The following is a 21,854-nucleotide window of genomic DNA, read 5'->3' as shown; positions in this document are numbered from 1 at the left end:
CCAGAGTCGGACACGACTAGACTTAACGTCAGGGGAAACCTTTACCTTTACCTACCTTGTGTGTGTTTCTGTATCTATTATCTACATCACAAACACTTTAATACAGCTGGTGTCCAGGCTGTGCATGCAACTCATGGATTATTTCCCAGTCCCTGCCTTAAACCTTCTTTTTGCTGATCTCTAATTCAAGAAAGCCTGACATCCTGCTTTCTACGAATCTGTGTATCTGTGTGACCTTCACATCACTTGTTGACTTACCTCTTGACTTATTAGTTTCACAGGTTTATCTTAGGTCTTTTGATGGGGGCTCTGACTATTATTATTATTATTATTATTATTATTATTATTATTATTATTTACTTCATTTCTATCCTGCTCTTCTTACCCCGCAGGGGACTCAGAGCGGCGTACAACATACATTTAGGCAAAAATTCAAAGCCTCATTATACAAAGCAAATAAAACATAACATAAAATCAATAGAAACAATCAACATATAAATACAACTTAAAGCCATTAACATTAAGATATTAAAACATAAAAACAGCATCTAGATACACCCTACTAGCTCCCCCCCCCGATCTTAAGGTCTTCTTTGGCTCTCTTGGATGGTGCTGGGTGGTGCATTTATGTTTCAAATGTTTTAAATGTGATGAGTCATGGGCCATGTAGTCCCATTCCTGGCACTGTAGTGCCAGATGAAGAGGAAAACTTGGGTTTTTCACCGTCTCAGTCAGATTTGGAACTTTCCCAGCCAGATTTGGGAACCTTGCACCTGCAAGAGATTTGTCTTCCAGAAGTCTGTCAAACAAGCCCTGAGCCTAAATCTCCTGTGTTTTCTCGCCACGAGTTTTGTAAACAACAGAGGGGAGTTCAAGCAGCGTCTCGCAGGAGTGCTAGGATAGCTGCTAAGTATTCAGCTGATTAAGCCTGCTTTCCATGGGAAACTTTAAGGAGTCATGCATCTGGACTCAGAGATTAGCTTTCGTTTCTGGTTCCCCAGAGAACTGCTCTTTGGTGGGAAAACTAGACCCTATTTAGGTGTTTTGCCCACAAAGGGTTCTTGCGGAGTCAATTCGTCAGCTACGGGAGTAAGTTGTGTGTGGACAGCGCGCTCCTGTTTCCAAGCCTTCGTTCCCGTTTTCAGCCTTGTTTACCTCCACGGATCTTGCCTTGTTTCCTAGGACTTAGCCTTGTTTTTCCAGGACTCAGCCTTGCCTTGTTTCCCGGATTTTGCCAAGTAATTCCACAGATCTTGTCCTTGCTTCTCGTTCCTTGCTGCCTTGTACCAAGCCTTGTTTCAAGTTACTCCATAGCCTCGCTCAAGTTTCATGGACTAAGGGACCTTGTCATCTCCCCTCACTTTGCCTGGCAAAGTGAGTGTTTCGGTTATTGGATTACAACTTTGGACCTTAATATTTCATATTGGACATTGTTTCTTTGGACTAATTTTGACCTTTCCTGAAAGGTCTAATTCTGGACTATTTTCTACACTTGTTTTTATTAACTTTATATACTCCTTCAATAAAGATATTAGATAGATTCTGGCCTCTGTGTATGGTTATTGGTGCTCTGCAGCCTGGGTCTTGACATTAAATGAGTTATTTTAAATAAGGTTCTTTATCTAAAGATTTATTTCTAAAATGTATTATACATCAATTGATTTATATTTTACTTAAACTTATATTGGAAACTGCTTTGGAGAAAAGTAAAATAGTGAAATGAAATGTAGCTTCCTTTTTATGTGACTTGGATAGGTGATCATATGCAACAGTGATTTCAATGGTTCTTGCAATGATTTCTCTGGAAATACTGCTAGGTTTTTATTTTTTGATAATAAAGAGAATGGTAATGATGACACAGTGGCCAAAATACAAAGGCCTTTGCAAGTGCCCATGGTGGGAACGAGAGACAGGGCCTTCTCAGTGGTGGCCCCTAGTGATATTAGATCAGCCTCCTCCCTCCTAGCCTTTGGAAGGAGAGTAAAAACCTGGCTTTGGGAGCAGGCCTTTGAAAAATAGCACAGTGTTATACCTTTGATGGGAATTTGTGCAATTTGATTACGGAATGGCCTTAGACTTTGATTCTGGATGACGAGTTTTAACTTTGGAATGTATTTTAGTTATGCTATTATGTATGTACAGTATTAAATTTAATCCAATTTTATCTCAAGTTTATGTTTTTATGCATTAGGGCACTGTATAAGGGCTGTCTGTGAGCTGCCTTGAATCCCCCTTGGGGTAGAGAAAGGCAGGGTATAAATAAGTCAAATAAATAAATAATAAATAGCTGTCCCTGGCTTCCCCTTCCCAGTCTCCTCCTTGATGGAGAGATGTTTTGGTGACTTTGCAGACTTTGCATGAGGAATTGGATGTGGGTGGCTTTCTTTAAAATGATCGGCTGAGATGCCACTGCGCATGGAGAATGTCAGGCTGCGCTCTGGATCTCAGCCAATGTTTGAAAGGCTCACAGGTGCAAAATGTAGATTCAACACCAGCTTGTGGGTATTTCTAGATATTTCCATTTCTGGCATACTGCATGTATCTAATTTTGGGAGATCGCTGTTGTCTCAGTAGGCAATCCACATTTTCTGTTTATAAGTGCTTAGTGATTGCAGCGAACTTCTGAAATGGAACAACGATTATATAAAGGAAAGGACATGATCTTTAGCAATCTGTTCGATTCTGAGTCCTAGCGTTCATTAACCTTGGCTCACCCTTCTCTGCGTTTTATTTCCCATATTTGACATCCTGATAGTTAACTCCTCCTATTTTGGCTTGTTTGGTAAAGGACTTTGTATGTTAATGACGATATATAAAACTAGCTTGGGTACCCGGCAATGCCCAGGTTATTTGACCGGGGCTTTGTTTGTTTTTGGATGTTAGGTCATATCAGTGTGGTCATATTTTACGCTATGTCTTAGAATAAAACTCAATCTTTCCTGTTGTTTTTTTTTAATGAATGCACCCATTAGAAAATGTATTAGGATGTGAGTGAACTACAATTCCCAAAGATCTTGGGTCAATAAACCCAAACCCTACTAGTGTTCACAGTTGGGCATGTTGGGTCTATGTGCCAAGTCTGGTCCAGATCCGTCACTTGCTGGGCTCACTGAATACAGGTGAACTATAACTCCCAAAGTTAAAGGTCAATCACCCCCAAAGTCCACTTGGCCATGTTGAATTTGTGTGCCAAGTTTGGTCCATTTCCGTCATCAGATGGGCACCAGGTGTGGGCAAAATACAGCTTGTGGGATCAACAAATGTGGTCCCTGAAGCCCCTCAAAACCTCACCAGAAATTCTCTAAAGTCCCCAGACTATTTTTTAAAAATTCAGATCATCTAACCCCCCCTCCCATCCTCCCCCAAACGCAAAATAATTATAAAGTTAGTGGAAAGTGTTTAACAGGATTACAGGGTAATATGTTGCTTTAGGTTATGAACCTGTTTGTCATGGAACTCCATCCCCTTGTCGTTATGGCCTTCTCAGTGGCAGCCCCCCATCTTTGGAATGCCCTCCCTAGCTTTCCCAGTGTTAGCTGAAGACCTTTTCAGTCGCTTGCAGATTTTACAAACTAGTTTTATGGCCACAGAGCTTGGCACTGCTATCCAAATGTTAGTTTTTAATGTTTGTTTTGATGCTCTTAGTTTCTGGTTTTATTGTGTGTAGTACTCATCAGGGTTTACTCTCTTGTATTTTATGTTCTCATATTACCTGTACGCTGCCAGGATTCTTGAGCAGACTGGGAGTGTAAAATGATGACTGTACATTAGAAACCTTGCCAGACTTTTCACAAGCGTTGATTCCATCGCCGTTCACCGCTGCTGGGTTTGGAATCTCAGTTGCTTTCTGTCTACATTGCATTTCTTGGCACCTAGGCAACTGAATGCCTAGGATTTGTCTAGACTGTCTGTGTGTGTTGATATGTGTGAGAGAGATGGCAGGAAAGGGTGAGTTGGATGTATTCATTCTTTTTTTCAATTTTTAATTCAAAATTTTAACAAAAGAAACACAAGTAAAGAAAATAACAATACTTATGCATACATAATGCACACAAATATAAACAATACACATAAACATGTTTGAACAACAATTATCTAACAATTGCACACTTTCTCTTACATTTCTACTCTAATTAAATGTAATTCTAAAACACAAACTTACATACACAAATCAGTTTTAAAAGATGCTTCCTGCTTCCCTTCCACTGTTTCTCAATATTTTCCTTCCACCTTATATCCAGAAAAATACAGGTTATTTTTACATTAATAAATAATTACCCATTTATATCTCCAAACTGTCCATGAAGCTTTTTTCCTTTTGCTTAGATATATATTAATAGAAAGGTTTCCCTTAATCTAAGAACCTGTCTAGTGATTTATCCGTCAGAGTTGTTGACTTGTCTATTTCTATGAGTTCCCACATTTTCAGTAACCAAGCCCTTATTGTGGGTATTTCTATATTTTTCCATTGTTGAACAAGATACGGATATATTCAAATACTTAGCTTAATCTGGTGTATTTGAGGCTGCAGCTGGTTGAGAAGGGGGCCGAATTTGGTGTTGCATTGTGATTCAAAATTTATTTTATTTTATTTATTTGTTTATTTCAGGCATTTATATGCTGTCCTTCTCACCCCCAAAGGGGGACTCAGGGCGGCCTCACAACAGGCAACCATTAGATGCCAAACACATACAATTAAAATAGCAATTATAGTTAAAAATAAATACTTCAAACATTAGTTATGAAACATCAATTTAAAATTATGCAAGTTCACAGTCATAATCCAGGGTCTATCCATTGTTCATCACATAAAGCAACTCTCACTATTATCGCTGTGTCTGCTGCTCGAATGCTTGATCCCAGAACCATGTTTTCAGGACAGGAGGGAGGGGACTGACCTCTTTTCATTGGGGAGGGTGTTCCACAGATGAGGGGCCACCACGAAGAAGGTACTGTTTTTCGTCCCCACCAATCGTGCTTGCGAGAACGTTGGGCCAAGAGCAGGGCCTCCCCAGAAGATCTTAATCTCTGCAATGGTTCATAGAGGGAGATATGTGTGGACAGGTAAGCTGGGCTGGAACCGTTTAATGCTTTATATGCTAAAGCCAGCACTTTGAATTGTGCTTGCTAGCAGACTGGCAGGCAGTGGAGCTGACGTAACAGGGGGATTGTATACTCCCTGTACGCCACTTTGGTGAGCAATCTGGCTGCTGCCCGTTGGACTAGTTGAAGCTTCTAAATAGTCTTCAAAGGCAGTCCCATGTAGAGCGTGTTGCAGTAGTCTATTTGGAATGTAACCAGAGTGTGGACTATCGTTGCCAAGTCTGACTTCCCAAGGTATGTGTGCTACTGGCACACAAGTTTTAATTGTGCAAAAGCTCCCCTAGCCACCACCGAGACCTGGGATTGTTCAGCCTTACAACTGACCAGGAGGACCTCTGTCTTGTCTAGATTCAGTTTCAGTTTGTTTGCCCTCATCCAGACCGTCACAGCTGCCAAGCACCGGTTGAGGATCTGAACAGCCTCCTTAGTAACAGGTGGGGAGGAGTGTAGATTTGAGCAGCATCTGCTTACAGAAGACATCCAACCCCAAAACTCCGGATGATCGCTCCCAACGGCTTCATGTAAATGTTAAACAGCATGGGGGACAGTACTGAACCTACAAGACAATGGTTGCGGGGCCTAAAAGTTGTGTGAGTGCTGAGGAAAATGCAGGGGGAACATTAATAAACTTCATGAAGATGTTAGAAGACATCCAATAAACTTGTCCAGTAGCTGGAACATTTTATATTAAGGTGTGAATTGCCTCCAGCTCAGTAAATGGTTGGAAGAGAAGAGCTGGGATATTATCAATCCAGTGACAGTTCTTCCGATCCTTGGACTAATTCGCTTAGTTCATTCTGCTTCTGCGTTATTTCTTCATCCTTCTCTTCACCACGAGACTAGACAGGGTTTGCTTTGTACTAATTTTAACATGCCTTTGAGGTAGAGGGCAAGGCGAGGCTTGGAGAAGATGCAGTCAGTTTCTGTGCCAAATTAACTCAGTCAGTTGATTTTTTTGGTGCCAAATAGAATAAGCAGTTAATGGTAGCTAATCTACCAAAGAAAACGTAATTAGAGCAAGCTTTTCCAAAAATTTGTCCTAACTTGGACTTATCTCTGTGCCTGGTAAAGTGTTAAGAAGTTTGATAGCATTCGCTCCTTCTGTTTTCATTGCATGCTAGAAAACAAAAACACAAGAGTTGTAGCCATGCATATCATTAGAAAAGAGCCCAATGTTATCATAGATTCCTGTCTGTCTAGAATGGCTATCCATAGCAAATCATTGCAGTATAGCATTGGAATGATAATAAGAAGACGACTTTATTTGTATTCCGCCCTATCTCCCCAGGGGGACTCATTAATAACTTTGGCTTAGAAATGAAATTCACGTACTCCGCTTTGGTTAGCTTGGGAGACTTGAACAGTTTCCTCTCCTTGGTACAAAAGAAGAAAGAATGGGAAAGTTCATTTTGTTTAAAGATGGAAAAAGGCCATTTTCATGAACTACAGTTTGATCACAACGATGGTTTGCACTTTTGGGAAGGTGGTCTGTTGTAGACAAGTAATGGAAGCTTCTAATGTCCCTCTTTTGCTCATGAAAGAAGAAGAGAAGCATTTGCAAGAGCCCATGTCTCTCGTTTCAACAATTTCATGGCACAATTTGAAAGTACTTTTTACCTAGAAAGCCCTAAGTGAAAAATCCAAAATCCATATCTCTGCATATAAACCTCTTTAGGGATTAAGATCTTCTGGGAGGTTCTGTTTTTGCCTTAACCACCTTCACATTTAATATTGTTCACTAACTTTAGGCTATTAATAATTTGTTTAAAGTGATTTTAATAAGCAACAACAACATAGTTATTATTAAATATGGGAATTTGATTATACTTAATTGTACTTCTTTAGTAATTCAGTATTTGCAGTGGGCTCAGTGAATGCATGGAGTTTTCCATCAGATTGGAATGTATCCATTGGTTAGTTTATGCATTTATGATGAAGGGTTTGCACTGTGGGTTGTATCCTGTGGCATTGTAGGCTGCTTTCTTGTTGCCTTCTTCAAAGTGAATATGATGTTTATGCTGGAAATAATTTCAGGCCGTACTGTTCTTCTGCTGTTTGAACCAGGAGCATAGAAGGAATCTTTGAGTATTTGAATCTTTGGAATATAATGAGTTCTATTTATTCATTCAAACATCTTCCCACTAATGCTCCTTTACATATTTTTCCTCTTGGGAAGTACTTGATAATTTGTCTACATGTTTTCAGTTGTGCAATTACATTGAGCATGTGTGATAAAACAATTAAAGATATAGAGCCAATGTTACTTGGGAAGGCATAGACCTGAGTGTATTCAAGTAGGTATTGCTCTACCAGCAGATACTTTGTGTAGTAGTAGCACATATGCTATTGTGCTATCTGAAAATGCCATGATGCTTTGTAAAGTAGTGAAGGCAGTCTCTTAAACCTAAATGAATTTATGTGTTTCACTTCATTATTCATAACATTTGCATATGAGTAAAACAATATTTTTCTGACAAGAACTATACCTTGTTTCCAATGTTATGTACATAATGCAATAGGCATCTTAAAAGAGACATTCCCTTTTGTCTGAGAGCCCTTCCAGACAGGCCCTATATCCCAAAATCTGATCCCAGGTTTCCTGCTTTAAACTGGATCATATTGGTCTGCACTGCCAAATAATTTGGGATAAACAGAAATCCTGGGATCAGATCTCGGATATAGGGCCTGTCTGAAAGGGCCCTGAGAGTGGCTGATATAGTGACACACTTATTTGCTGGTAATTCAGTGGACTCAAAATTTGTTTCATATACAAAATTATTAAAACTATTGTACAGAATTACATTCAGGCTTATGTGTATATGGTTTATATGAAACATAAACAAAATTCCTGTTTAGTCCCGGGTCTCATCTTGAAGCTTAAATATACATACACATATGCAATACAAATATTCCAAAATCTAAAAAAATCCAAAATATTTCTGCTGCTGCTGCTCAGTCATTTAGTCGTCCCCACTCATTTGGAATAAAGAATACTCAATTTATATTACATACAGGCAGTCCCCAAGTTACAAATAGGTTTGTTCTTAAGTTGAATTTGAAAGTGTAACTCTTATCTATCTATCTAAAAGCTGTGGCTAGCATAGGGAAGCATTAACACTTTTGTGGTGTTTCCTTTGCTCTCTGTGTCCCTGTTCAGAAGATTTCACCTCACTTCCTCCCTTTGTCATAATTTAATTTTGAAAAATTGTTGTGGAAACCAGGATTGATGATAAAACTTAAATGAAGACCCCCTTATTCCTGATAATAACTCTTCCAGAAGAGAATTTCCCTTCCGAGGGGTAGATTCCTCTCACTTCTTGTTGTCTCAATTAACTAAGAGTTGATTGTAAGTCGGATGTTTGTAACTTGGGGATTGCCTGTATATATGGAATACCTATTTATACCTGTGTTATATGGAAAACCTATTGCTCAATTAAATTGGGGTACATTTTAAGTAATTGTTGCAAAGATATCGTAAAGATACCAGATCTTTTCTGATTTTGGAGGCTGAGCAAGTTCAGCCCTGATTAGTACTTGGATGTGAGATTGCCAACAAATTGCCTCTATTTCTGAGGAAGGAACTAGCAAAAAGACATTTGAGTATCCCATGCCTAAGAGAACTCCATGGAACAAATTTTCTTAGGCAAGAGGTTTCAAGCGCAACTTAAGGTACACACACACACACGCACACACACACACACACACACACACACAGACATGAATCCTCTGTGTTACTTGGAATAGTCCAGAGGCTGGTGGCACAGAGGATGAATTTGTCAAAATAGCTATGCTTATGAACTAAATTTCTTTGCAGCAAAAGCAGTTCAGCAGTGGAGACAGTCACCTAAAGAGATGGTGGGTCTCCTTTTCTCAACATCTACTTGCTGGTGTCATTTTAACTGGAGATCCTTCTCTGTGTGTGGCATTCAGTTTCATGGGCCAAGAAGTCCCTTCCAACCCTATGATTCTTTGCATGTGTCCATGTCTAACAATGGTGTTATTTTGAGGCCCAGGATCAATGTGGAGTGGTGGTTATAAGGCACTGTTGACATGAATTCGCATCCTTTTGAAATATGTTTTTGGATCACACCGAAAGGCTCTGTTCCATATGATTGCCCACAACACTGATATTATTGTTTGTAGTTGTGTAGAAGTGGTGATTGCAGCTACAGTAGAGCCTCACTTATCCAAGCCTCGCTTATCCAAGGTTCTGGATTATCCAAGCCATTTTTGTAGTCAATGTTTTCAATATATCATGATATTTTGGTGCTAAATTCATAAATACAGTAATTACAACATAACATTACTGCGTATTGAACTATTTTTTCTGTCAAATTTGTTGTATAACATGATGTTTTGGTGCTTAATTTGTAAAATCATAACCTAATTTGATGTTTAATAAGCTTTTCCTTAATCCCTCCTTATTATCCAAGATATTCGCTTATCCAAGCTTCTGCTGGCCCGTTTAGCTTGGATAAGTGAGACTCTACTGTATTTGTTGAGAGAGAGGCAGTCGTTAGAACGGCAAATGGTTCATGGACTCTAGATTTGTTTTGAATATATATTTGGAACTAAAATTGAGCCTAGTAGTAGTGGAAATGGAGAGGGAGGTTTTGTCTCAAAAATGATGTTCACTGAGGATTGCCTGTAAGATTTTAAAAGCGGTCATTATAATACGTTGTACAATACTTCTAGTTGACAGTTGCTATAATTCATTCTTCATTGAGAACGTTTAATCTCTGCAGTAAAAAAGCAATTGAACATTCCGTATCCTGTGAAAATATGTCATTTCTGTGTCAGTCATGGGAATATCTTTTGGCTTAAAACAATCTGGAATGTAATATGTTTCTCCTTCATTATTTATCAGTGACTACACATAGATATTACTCTGTCGTATCTAGTGCAGCATGGTAAGCATTAATTGTCCTATTCACTTTCTTTATAATTTCAGCTTGTATTGTTTATCATCGGTTTATGTATCTAGAACAGTCCTTCTGATTGAAATTTTTGTGAGTTGCAGGACCGTTCAATATTTTGTCTACTGCAGAATTAGGGCTTAGCCTGCCTCTTTGGTACCATAATTGCATCTTGTTGCATCTAAATATTTTTTGGCTTTGCATATCTCTTAGCATGATTTTGAATGCATAATCCACTGTGCAGAAATTTACCAACTAACCAAGTAGTCTGAACATAAATGACAGGCTTATTGTTACAGTTCACAAACAATAACCACAGTTGTGGAAAGTTTAGGCTGTACAGCAATTATTTGGTTTAAGCTCCTGGTCTGGGGAGAAGATAATCTCTGTGTATTCCATAAAACCATGGAAACGAAGGTGTAGGAGGCAGCCTTGATGTGTGCTGCCACATCTTGTTTCAACCTTGGGCCTAAGGGACTTAGGGTGCATCTACACTGTAGAATTAATGCAGTTGGATACCACTTGAATTGCTATGGTTAAGTGTTATGGAATCAGAAGAGCTGTAGTTTTACAAGGTCTTTAGCTGTTTCTGGCAAATAGTGTTGGTACCCCACTAAACTGCAAATCCCAAAATTCCATTTCATTGAGCTGTGGCAGTTTAAATGGTGTCAAACTACATCACAAACTACATTACATTACGTACAGCGTACATAGATGAAATTAGCATTCAGTAGCTGCTGTGAATATGCAGGTCAAGAATAGGTCTCTACAGTCCCCTACGAACCCACTGCCAAGACCCTACACTTGGAAGGTAATCACACTTGGACACGAAGGATCACCGATGATGATTACAAGAGTTACAACAGATACTTGTCAGAACTGTGCTATTTGAGAGGCTGGTTCATGGCTTTGGGGATCATATCTGGCAGAAAAAGAGTCGTGGCTGCAAGGTTTTCATAATTAATTTTACTGAGATTACACATATATACATTTTAGTAAAACATAGACCAAAAAACCAGGGTAGACCTGCTCACAGGTGAATGTAAGTACTGTTCCTGAACTCTTATTGGGAACGAAATCATTCCCTTTTTCTGAGCAAGTGGCAAAAGGCAGGAGTTTAGTCTTGGGAGACCCTAAGAAGCAAACTTGCCCCCGACTTATACATGAGTATATGAGTAAAGTTCTTCCCTTTGGGTTTCACTGGCAATGTTGGCAATATCCTGCACTACTGTTTGCATTGTGAAGCAATAATTGTTTTTGGCATGCACCAGTTGTAGTACTTTCTCCTGTAAAGTTGTTTGAGAGGAGAGAGAGAGGGCCCAAGATCTCTTCCTGCTCAGATAAGATTTGTTTGTGCTTCCAAAGTCTGTTTGCTATCAATTACCGACGCGGAGCCAGCAGAATTGATAACGCAGGTGCTCTTTGCACATTTAGATTCACAGAGCTGTGCTTTTCTTGAAAGGTCAGTGCTTAGAGAAAACAAGACCAAATTAGGGCTCTGAATCTGTATTTACTAATTGGCATTTGTATTCTGGATTGTTTCACAGCGTCTGAACATGCACTCTCTTTCGTTGCAGCTAAAAGTTTGAATTTGGGAAGTGGCCTGTAATGAATAATATCGATAACAAGATATTGCTTGTCATTCTATAGTAACTTGTGCGGAATGTTTTAAACCTGAAAGTATCCTCCTCCTCCTCATCATCATCATCCTGCTTTTTCTCACTTAGCCAAGATCCAAAGTGGTTTGCAACATTTAACAACAAAGCAAGCTAAAGCCTACAATATATAAATATAATTGTTTAAAAACACTTACTCAAATCTCCTAAAACCATTGAAAACCACGAAAGAAAGCAGTGGAATTTCCTAAAATGTGTACTATGGAAAACTTATGTGGAACCTTGTTCCACAGTTGTCATTGGATAGACATATTAGGAGCTTTGTATGTCTTGAAAGATTGTCCTTTCCAGCCATTGTCCTTTATGCTGGGCTCTTAAAAGGCTAAGAGACAGTTCTTCCCCCCATTTTTCCTATAGTTCCTTCTTTCTAAATCCAATCCATTGTGCTGACCAGTATGTCCACTGGGATGAGTAGTTGACGGGATAATGTTGTCCTCAAATGCCTTATAGCTGGGGTTATGAAATCTTAAGAGAATGAAGGGGGCACAAGGGTCATCTAGTCCAAACACCTGTCATGCAGGAATAAACAGCTACACACAACTGAAAGATACCCATGCAACCAAGACCTCCAAAGAGAGAAAGGTCATATAGTCACACTCCCTTCCCTCAAAATGATTTTATCTTTGGACAAAACATTGGCCTTAGTCCCCCATCTGTTTAGTTTCTTTTATTCATAGGGCATGTTAGAAGCAAACTCTGTAGTGTGCAATCCTATACTTATGTACTGCATTTACTCTTGACAAATACCAGTGTAGTGGCTTTCATGTTTATGTTCTGTTTTGTTATTTATTTCCTGATTAAGTATTCCTTATCTAGAATTCCAAAATTGGGTGATATTTTAATTGGGTGACACTTTTGCTTTCTGATGAGTCAGTGTGCAGAAACATTGTTTGATGCACCGAGTTATTAACGATATTGTATAATGTGTGTGTGTGTGTGTGTGTGTGTGTGTGTGTGTGTGAAACATAGATGAACGTCATGCTTAGACATGGTTCCCAGCTCCAGAATATTTTAGTATGTACAGTAGAGTCTCACTTATCCAATGTAAACGGGCCGGCAGAATGTTGGATAAGCGAATATGTTGGATAATAAGGAGAGATTAAGAAAAAGCTTATTAAACATCAAATTAGGTTATGATTTTACAAATTAAGCACCAAAACATCATGTTATACAACAAATTTTAAAGAAAAAGTAGTTCAATACACAGTAATGCTATGTAGTAATTGCTGTATTTAAGAATTTGGCACCAAAATATCACGATGTATTGAAAACATTGACTACAAAAATGCATTGGATAATCCAGAACGTTGGATAAGCGAGTGTTGGATAAGTGAGACTCTACTGTATATGCAAAAGTCTGAAAAAAACCCACCCCAAAACACTTTTGGTCTCAAGCATTTTGAAAAAGTTATAATCAATTTGCATTTCAATAGTTCCTTCCTATCCTATATCACAAGATCTCAGGGTGGTGTATAAGTGAAATCAATATAAAGAGGTTGTGAAAAATTAATACATTTATTAAAGATTAATATATTTACAGTTTAGCATTTTTAGAATTTAAAAGCTTAAAACAACTAACCTTTAAGTACATAAACTGGGCGATCAGCCCTGTTGAAGCAATTCATTCTGTGATTTATTCAGTATCTTAAAAAATGAAGGCAGTTGACTCATGCTACATATTTAATACTTGCTCCTAAAAGTGCCTGGGTGCCTGCATAAACATTCCAGGGCTGTGATGAAAGGGATGTGCTGGTTGCCAATGTACAGTTTCTGTACCGGATTCATGGTACACAACAATTTGGGACTGGCTTGCTTGAGATATTGTCTTACTCTATAATCAAGAGGGTCAATCTCAACCTGGCAGACCACTGTAATCTTGAGGAAAAGTCTTGCTCAATACAATAGATGTTTATAAAGGCAGCATGATATTGGACATTTTAATTTTGCTTGTCTTTGGGATGGCCTTGGAAAAGCAATTACGAAACCATGACCGGATGCTACATGTTTAGTTTCTTTTTGCAGGCTTACTGGGCCTTCAGGCTATGTGACCGATGGACCTGGGAACTATAAATACAAGACAAAATGCACCTGGCTCATTGAGGGAAGGTGAGTAATGGATCCTCATTTCTACTGGATCAGAGGTTGTTTTGCTTTTGTACAGTCAAAGATGGTAGACCTTTTCATAGAGTTTATCCCCCACTTCAAATATAAATATGTACAAGGTGGGCAGGAGCACTGTTTCTAAATTGGAAACACACTACTTATGAATCATTCTAATAATGAAGATATTTGCAGTGCTGTTTGATGGTCCATGAAATCTTACCTAATACATGCAGCACATGTTGGTGGACAATGGTGCATAAAAATAACTTTTTCTTTATTTGTAGGAACTATCCCTGGGATATTTCAAAGAATACAGCTAATAATTCAATGACCACAGGGAATAGTGCAAAGGGGTTCAAATCCAACCAGCAGGTCCCTCTGCAGGTTTTGGCTGAACATGAGCAGAGACATAAAAAGACCTGAACAGTAAGACCTTCCAGTGATCATTGTCATAATTGTAACAATCTGGATGGCTTTTCTAAAAACTGAGATTGTGGTGGATCTACTCTCTGATCATTGTCCTTTGTCCATGAGTATTCCTGGCACCTCCAGTTCCCCAGTTGTGGAAAGACAAGCGGAAAGATCAGTCTCCCTTTCTCCTCTGATCTTCACCTTCTGCGTCACAACTTTGCTGTCCGGTTTTCATTGTGCCAGAGGCAAGAGAGAGATTGGACTTCACACAGTTTCCTCCTGTGCATGAAAAGTCAGTTCCCCCAAAGAAACCTTGGGCTTCTCTGATGTTGTCCCAGATTCACATTTTCTCAGACGAGCCTTCAAAGGAAACGTTGACCTTTTAGGAAGGGTTGTTCAAGCTGTGAAGAGGAGCTTTTGTGAACTGCGCTGGTATTTAATCTCCTGCAGCTATTTCTGCTCAGGGATTTCTTTTCAAAGAATGGCAAGCGTTACTATCCAACCTCCTGAGGGGGGCTTATGCCTATATTTAGTCGCAATTCTTTGTAGGAGCTTTTACGCTGAATTATGGCAAACACAGCCTGTATTTATGCATTTGTGCCTGTGCATGTGGGTTAGACAAGGCACAAGAGGGTTGTGACACAACATATAGTTTAGATACGATTGACATTTCCTTACAAGATCTTGAAGAGCAGCAAACTTCACTGAAGAGACCATTCTCTGTGTTGTTAGCTGTGTTGGTGTGTTTGGGAAGCATCATTCTTTTAGAAAAATCTCATTGGCAGTGCTCAGAAAAGTTACATTTCCAGGTTCCAGAATCCTCTAGGAAGTTGTGGCGCATTGGGGTCAAGGAAGTAACTCTTTCAGGCTGTTGTTTATTTCTGTTCCTAATGGGATTGAACTGGATGTAAATGATCACTTTCAGTACATTGCCTTCTGAAGTAGCCAAGCAGCTTCATATGCGTGGCGGAGATGCCTTTGCCATGTAATCTAACAATGTTTTGGTTAATGGTGCAGGCAGGCTGAGTCAGCCTTAGTCTTTGGATGGGAGGCCACCATGGACCCACCAGGGATCCTTGTTAGGCCTAAGAAAGAGCTTTGTCTAAAACTCAGAAGAGCTCCTGTGGCTATTAGTAAGCATTGATAATACTGGCCTTAATGACCCCATGGTTGCACTCTGCATTAGGCCATTTCCTCTTAAACCAGGCATAGGCAAACCTCTGTCCTCCTTCCAGGTGTTTTAAGCTTCAACTCCCATAGTTATGAGAGTTGGAGTCCAAAACACCTGCGGGGCTGAAGTTTGTCCATGCCTGCTCTAAACCAAGGAGGTGTAACTTTTGTAGGCAAGACACAACACCTGTGGATGTTGGTTTGCGTTTTGCTTGCAGGGCTCCTGACCTGCTGTTTGCAAAGGTTCAGCTGCAGCTAAAGCTCCACCGCCTGACTGCTCTTGAAATGTTTCTCAGATGATCAGCATTGTGTGAAGCCAGGATCAGTTTGACGGTGGAATACAGCTTCTCTCTGTGTTTTAGATTGATCCTCTCTGCATCCTCTGGAGTTTTAGATTGGGCTGGTGTTTCGTGATATGGAGCTTTCTGAGGGGGAAAAAGTGCTCCTCATAGACAAACACCGACAGTGGCCCCATTGTTATGAGACAAGTGTAGCTCAATTTCAGGTCTTTGAAAGAAGGTATAATGGTAACAGGTGCCAGAGGCCAGCATTGTTCTTGCATATGTTTTAGAAAAAGAACAATATGTCAATTCAACATGTGTAACCCTGCTGCCTTTATTTCTTTCTTTTTTTAAGGCCGAACACAATCCTTAGGCTCCGCTTTAATCATTTTGCAACGGAATGCAGCTGGGACCACTTGTATGTCTATGATGGCGATTCCATTTATGCTCCTTTACTGGCTGCCTTCAGGTAAGCCACCAAGCACAGCGGGAGGCTAATTACTCTGTCTTACTTGTTTAATATGATTCTTCATGTTTTGTCAGGAGGTTTGCATTAAAAATATTGTGTTGTGCTCAACAGTAATGGGGGTCATTTGGCTATCTTTTTAATGCATTGCCCACAGATGTGATGAGTCACATCAATGGGCTATGCATTAAAAGAAAGACAGGAACAACTCTCTCCTTAGTCATGTTCACCCAAAATTTGCAAGATTTTGTTGCAGCAAAAATGTCACAGAAATCCAGGTCTCATGGTGAATAAGCTACCATTACTTTTAACTAACTCTTTAATATCCTTATGCATACCATATATGTGCCATTTATAAGAGTATAGAGCACTGGGTTTCTTTATGGGGCAATCTGGAGGACAGATATTGAAGGAAAGCAGCAAAAGGGATATATGTAGCAGTTACTCTCCAAAAGCACAGCAGAAGAGCCATGTTTTCAGGTCTTCCTTAAAGGCTGCTAGTGTGGGGGCTTGCCTAATCTCACTGGGCAGTGAGTTCCACAATTGGGGGGCCACAGCAGAGAAGGCCCTCTCCCTTGTTCCCACAAGGCGGGCCTGAGACATCGGCAATGGTAACAGGAGAGCCTCCCCTGACGATCGAAGGGATCGGACTGGTTTATAATAGGAGATATGGTCACGAAGGTAGGTGGGTCCCAATACAGTAGATTCTCACTTATCCAACACTCGCTTATCCAGCGTTCTGGATTATCCAACGCATTTTTGTAGTCAATGTTTTCAATATATCGTGATATTTTGGTGCTAAATTCGTAAATACAGTAATTACTACATAGCATTACTGCGTATTGAACTACTTTTTCTGTCAAATTTGTTGTATAACATGATGTTTTGGTGCTTAATTTGTAAAATCATAACCTATTTTGATGTTTAATAGGCTTTTCCTTAATCTCTCCTTATTATCCAACATATTTACTTATCCAACATTCTGCCGGCCCGTTTACATTGGATAAGCGAGACTCTACTGTATCTTCTAATACAGGGGTCTTCAAGGCTTTTTATGCAGAAGGCCAGTTCGCAGTCCCTCAGACTTTTGGAGGGCCAGACTATAGTTTGGAAAAAAAATGAACTAATTCCTATGCGCAGTGCAAAAAAAATCATAATGAAAGAAGAATACAACATTTAAAATGAAGATCAATTTGAGTGTGGGCCTGTTATTGGCTGAGGAGAGAGTCAAGTTAATTAAAATAGTTGTTGTTATGTGCCTTCAAGTAGTTTCAAACTTGGGGTGACTCTTACTCTAAAGTTTAGGATGGGGGCAGGTAAATGACCTTGGAAGGCTGCATCCGACTCAGATTTGGGGACCATTGTTCTAGTAGATCACTGTGTACTTATGACCACTGAAGTGCATGATGACCTCAGGAAAATGCTCTGCATGGTGGCCTTTGCCCTTTGGTGAGCCAGCGTGTGCTGTGCCAGTAATTCAGCTGCCAGGTCTTCTTGGAAGCATGGGTGCATCCAGACATTTTATTTATGAAATTGGTGCAAATGGTTAACCCACAATAATCTGGGGGCTATTGTGAGTCCTTTCACCCTTCTTTCTTTGTTGGCAAACAGTCAGACTCTTCCTTAGTAAGAAATTCTATGTGTACTAGGGAAGAGAAGAGAGAAATATTTTGTAGAGAGTTTGTTTATCTAGAATGAGCACAACACAACAAAGAAATGGTCCATCTGGGCAAATAGTGTAGCTGTGTCTTTCTAATCTTGCAGATGTTTTAAATGGCATTTTAATCTGCAAGGGGTGGAGTGAGCATGATGTGAGTTGGCTGTTTTTATTTAATTCTTCGCAGATGAATGGGTTTTTAATTGCCCTCCTAAGTAGTTCATGAGTCTAAATAGCTATGTGTTTTGAAATGTATATAAAACCTTTGGAAATCAGTCCTGGAGGATAAACACATTTCAACATGTGAAAATAGACTTCTGTGTTTTGTTTTACCTGAAATGGCGGTGGGCACTGTAATTGATTCATTTTGTCACTTGCCTTTCTGACAACACAGAGCCATCTTAAGTAAAACTAATTTAAGCCAGCACTCAGTTCATTTTGCATATTCATCATGTTGTCCTCATGCTCTTGACTGATATATTTATACACTTGTCATCTCTAGAGTGGGCAGGTGTTGATAAACCCAGGTTCCTTGGTACTCAAGTGCTTTAGGAGACTGATGGCTCCCCATCACTGACAAATCTATGTAATTTGCTGGTTGTTTCAGTAGAGTGGATGCTCATCCTTAGGGCATTAGAATGTTTTTTTTCCGTTGCCTACAAGTCATCTTCCCATATGGCTTCAGCTTCTGGATTTTAGATGCCCGTGATGAATACGACAGAAACAGAATATTTGGCTAGGCTGCTAGTAAAGCTTCTCAAGGCTGGAAATTGGCAGCAAAGTCCAGTTCTACTGCCTTCCATTCGTGTCGAACAAGTGGATCTCAAAGCGGCTTACATCTTTTGAAACGGAAAACACAGGCATCAGTTCCATAGCTCCATCTCTGTGTAAAGAAAGGAGAAATATGGGATGGCACCTTGAGGAGCTTTTCAATGACAGAATCATAGAATCATAGAGTTGGAAGAGACCTCACGGGCCATCCAGTCCAACCCCTTGCCAGGAAGCAGGAAATCGCATTCAACAGATGCCATCCATCAGTGAACCAACTTGACAAGTGTCTCCTCCACCACTGCAGTTTCTAAAAGGAGCTCTGGAGGACTGGGAAACTCTCTAGAACCATATCTGGTGGGCACAGAGTGGATGTGGGAAGGATAAACATTCTAGTACAACTCTCAGCAGAACATTGGACTTAGCACTTGGAAATTCCACATTCTTGTGACCGAAAGTTGGAGGCCTAGGGATGCACAGTTCCTAGTGTGCTTTGATACTCCATCTGCAATAGAATGAGCTTTTCTAGTGCCCTGAAACTGGAGCATAAGCAGTGACTGGAAGCTCTTTTCCATCCTATTCCTATAGCAGAAACATAGTGCAACTACAGAAAGTCTAATGTGTTCACAGCTTGTGCTGTCCCTTTAAACATCCGTTCTGTTGCACTATATCCTTTGGAAGGGCATAAACGAGAACAGTTGCTCCCAGACTCTTGCCCATCAAGGAACTCTGTCACTAGGCTCCCTCTGACTTGGACTCTGTTCCTTATGAGTCAAAAGGATCTTTGATTTCCCCTCCCCAGTTGATCATAGATTTCTGGGGATGAATGAAACAATTATGGTAAAGAAACATGTTCCTAAGCTTAAACTGCTGACAGGACTTCAGCCTTAATTGATATGGGATGTGAATTGCTCAGTATAAGTAGGGTTTTGTCAAAGAGCCAGCTGGTTTCTGCAGAAGTTCCATCATTTTCAATGTTTCTATTGTTTTTGCACTTGCATCATATGTGACCATCCATTGAGCTAAAGCAGACTTGTGGCCATCCGGGTGTTTTGGACTTAAGCAAGAAGAATTCCTGACCATTAGACAAGATATTTTAAGTCTTCCAAACACCTGGAGGATTACAGGTTGTGCAGGCCTAAGTTAAAGCCAAGCCTGCTTTGCTTAGCCGGGTTGAAGAGTGCATATACACTGTAGAATTAATGCAATTTGATGCTGCTTTACCTCCATGCCTCAGTGCTATGAAATAATTAGTCCTGGAGGTTTTGCAAGAGTGTTGATGTCTCACCAAACTCTGATTCCCATGATTCCATAGCATTGAGCCATGATAGTTAAAGTGGTGTCAAACTACATCAATTCTACAGTGTTGATGCATCCTGCAGTTCCATCTTTCTTCTCCACCCTCCACAATTTCTCAAACCTTCACACAATCATTGTTACTACATAGATGCAACCTTTCTGCTCCTTGGCTTCCTACACTCCACAGCTTGTGTGTGTTTTAAACCTGTATATTGATGTGTGGTAGCAATATGTTCAATAGAGAATAACTACTGGTGTAGAATCACACAGATATGTACAGTAGTGTTTCGCTTATCCAACCTTCGCTTATCCAATGTTCTGTATTCGATGCAGTCTGCCTTTTAGTAGTCAATGTTTTCAATACATTGCGATGTTTTGGTGCTAAATTCGTAAATGCAGTAATTACTGTATAACATTACCATGTATTGAACTGCTTTTTTGTTGATTTGTTGTAAAACATGATGTTTTGGTGCTTAATTTGTAAAATCATAATGTAATTTGACATTTAATAGGCTTTTCCTTAATCCCTCCTTATTATTCAACATTTTCGCTTATCCAACGTTCTGCCGGCCCATTTATGTTGGATAAGTGAGACTCTACTGTATTAAAATATGTCTGGCGTTGTAAAGGCTAAATGTGCTAACACAATGGGCTTATCTGTGAACAACTACTTGAACGTGGTGGAGAGGTTTTAGTAGGTCTCCACTGTGATGTGCAAACAAAGTGCTGCTTGTTCTTACTTTTCCCTTTGCTGAGCAGTTGGGTTGACTTTCTCTGAAGCTGTAATGGAACCGTGCCTTTGGAACAGCTTCTGTGGAGTGTGGCAAATGCCAAGTTGGACTTTGGAAATCTAAAGAGGCTGGATGGCCATCTGTCGGGGGTACTTTGATTGTGCTTTTCCCGTATAGCAAGGGGTTGGACTAGTTGATCCATGTGGTCTCTTTCAACTCTATTATTCTATGAATCTGAGTGCTGCCAATTTAGCATTGAGATCTTCCTTTTCCTTTGATGCATGTGACAAATGGAGCACTGATAAATGCAGACTCTACATACCTTCGGTTCTGTCCATGGAGATTTTTAGGTGAAAACCAGAAATAGTTAGATTACATGAATGCAGGATCCGAGCACCTGAGTGTGCACTTCAAATGCTTCTACTCCTTATGTTGTCTATGGATACCTATTTTGATTTCCTGTTTCGTCTGAGGTTTTGTTCAGGAATCAGCAACAAATGTATGCTAAGCATTGATTCTGTTTCATTCTATGAACCATCCCCAAGAGACTCTGAGTTGTTTGGATGTATATAATTTCATCTGCAATTCTGAGAGTGCATTTATTTCTTGATAGAACAAAGAAATTCTTGAATACTGTGTGTACATGTGTGCAGTTCAGGCATCCTCAACCTGATGCTCTCCAGCTCCAAGAATTCCTGACCATTGAACAAGCTGACAATAGAAGTTTCTGGGTGTTGGAGGACAAAACAGCTGGAGGGACGCACTTTGATGAAGCCTGGTATAATTCTTGAAAGATTCACACTCCCTCTATTGCTAACAGAAGGGTTTTAAACCCAGAATTACAAGGAGAGATTATGTTTCCATACTCTTTCTTGTGGAGATGCAGATTCTCATGTTTATGTGCATGTATGTATATATTTATTTATTTATCAATTACATGCATTTATACCCCACCCTTCTCCCCGAGGGGACTCAGAGCGGGGACTATGTGGGTTCTTCTTGTTGTGTGCCTAAACTTTGAGCAGGGACCACTTTGACCAGGGACCACTCTCCAACATTAGTACCAAAAGGGTTACGAATAAGTTTTTGGTCAACTTTAGATTCAGTTTGGTTATTTGGGGTGCTTATTCAGAAAATTGCATTCGATAGCCCACATCAGCTCTAGTTTCTGATACAGAATATATGCCATCCAGTAGTTGCCATCTGTCCGCCCACAGAAAACCATATTTAATAATCTAGTGCTGACATCTATCCAGTGCAGTTTTATGGATCA

General features: G+C 39.8%; 1 protein-coding gene across 1 annotated transcript in view; it reads left to right on the top strand.

The window, feature by feature from the left end:
* The window catches only part of atrn (attractin), a 210,513-nt gene that overhangs the window by 44,062 nt on the left and 144,597 nt on the right, over positions 1-21,854 (top strand). Inside the window, exons 2-3 of the mRNA XM_062981636.1 lie at positions 13,718-13,801; positions 16,016-16,129. Coding sequence (XP_062837706.1) covers positions 13,718-13,801; positions 16,016-16,129 — 198 coding nt within the window. The remainder of the gene's footprint in view (positions 1-13,717; positions 13,802-16,015; positions 16,130-21,854) is intronic.

This window comes from Anolis carolinensis, chromosome 5 (assembly GCF_035594765.1).
Source record: "Anolis carolinensis isolate JA03-04 chromosome 5, rAnoCar3.1.pri, whole genome shotgun sequence".
Classification (NCBI taxonomy): domain Eukaryota; kingdom Metazoa; phylum Chordata; class Lepidosauria; order Squamata; family Dactyloidae; genus Anolis; species Anolis carolinensis.
This window is presented reverse-complemented; position numbering and strand designations above follow the sequence as displayed.